At 46.8% G+C, this 1,562-nt stretch overlaps 1 protein-coding gene across 1 annotated transcript in view; it reads left to right on the plus strand.

Annotated features, from left to right (window-relative positions):
* Positions 1-350: 350 nt before the first annotated feature.
* Positions 351-1,562, plus strand: part of btbd9 (BTB (POZ) domain containing 9) — a gene marked incomplete in the record, with an annotated part of 17,892 nt that continues 16,680 nt past the window's right edge. Inside the window, 3 exon segments of the mRNA XM_014027691.1 lie at positions 351-509; positions 850-1,058; positions 1,132-1,495. Coding sequence (XP_013883145.1) covers positions 874-1,058; positions 1,132-1,495 — 549 coding nt within the window.

Raw genomic sequence — 1,562 nt, forward strand, 5'->3', positions numbered from 1 at the left:
TATATATATATACATTGTTAATGCCATCCAGAGGAGGTGAAAGGCTACAAAGTTGATTCGTAAGATGTTCAGGTCCAAGAACCATAACCTCTGTCTTTTCTGAGTTTAGAAGCAGAAAATTAAGAGTCATCCATGTTTTATGTCTGTAAGACATGCTTGTAGTTTAATTAACTGGTTAGATTCATTATTCATTAATTTCTCGATAAACACAGAAAGTGAGAAACACTCCTAAACGTTTTATTTTTTGATGCACATCACATTTATTCTGTATTGTGTGACGAAATAAACCCTCTAATCCAGCAGGTGGCGCTGCCGAGTTTGATGATTAGTGTGAAAAACCGGAAGTTGACGTCTGTTGTCCCGGCATTAGTTTCCGCTGGTGTATGATGTCGTGAATTTTATTAATTTAAACCTGGTTTGTTTTTCCTCTCCATGTTGGATAATTTATTTTTTGTTGTATTTTTATACATAAAACGACTGTGAAGGCGGAAGTGAATGTTCTGTGTTCGGTGAGTATAAACAAAGTTAGCAGGAGGTGCTACTGTCTGAGCAGCTAGCTGTTTTAGCGACAGCGGCTCTGAACACCGGCTAAGCTMATTTTACACACCGCCTATAGTCTTATGTATAATTTTCTGTGCTTTATGCTTTAAAATGCACTAGTTTAAATACTATATATGTAGTTTGCTGTTATTGTTTAGATATATTTGAAGTAGCTCTGTTTTAGCATGTAGCATTAAAGCTAACTGTGGGAGTTTCCGAACCCTGCAGCTGTTTTCAGTTTGACGTGTTTTTATTGTGRCAAACGCGACTATTAGGTTTCAGTTTGGCCTTTTTTATGTTTTGTGGGAGGCGTGACTGTGTTTGACCTCGACCATGAGCAACAGTCATCCCCTGCGTCCCCTGGCCTCCGTGTCGGAGATCGACCACATCCACCTGCTGTCGGAGCAGCTGGGAGCGCTGGTGCTCGGTGAGGAGTACAGCGATGTCACCTTCATCGTGGAGGGGAAGAGGTTCCCGGCGCACCGTGTCATCCTGGCTGCTCGCTGTCACTACTTCAGGTGAGTCAGGATTGGATTTGAAGTTCTGGATGTGTTTCCTCAGCCTYATTTCTCTGGTTCCTCTGTCCTCCAGGGCCCTGCTGTACGGTGGGATGAAAGAGTCCCAGCCCCAGGCCGAGGTCTGCCTGGAGGAGACTCGAGCTGAAGCGTTCTCGATGCTGCTGAACTACCTGTACACGGGCCGGGCCAGCYTGAGTTCTGCCCGGGAAGAGGTGCTGTTAGAATTCCTGGGTTTGGCTCACCGYTACGGCCTCCAGCCTCTGGAGGACTCCACCTGCGAGTTCCTCCGCACCGTCCTGCACACCAACAACGTGTGCCTGATCTTCGACGTGGCCAGCCTCTACTCTCTGAGCGCGCTCAGCGAGGCCTGCTGTGCCTTCATGGACAGGCACGCACCTGAGGTGTTGAACTCCGACGGGTTTCTTTCGCTCTCAAAGGTACTTACAGTAACCATCCATTCATCCATCCATCCATTTTCTTCCACCTATCCGGGGTCGGGTCGCG

This window comes from Austrofundulus limnaeus, unplaced genomic scaffold (genome assembly GCF_001266775.1).
Source record: "Austrofundulus limnaeus strain Quisiro unplaced genomic scaffold, Austrofundulus_limnaeus-1.0 Scaffold673, whole genome shotgun sequence".
NCBI classification, from domain to species: domain Eukaryota; kingdom Metazoa; phylum Chordata; class Actinopteri; order Cyprinodontiformes; family Rivulidae; genus Austrofundulus; species Austrofundulus limnaeus.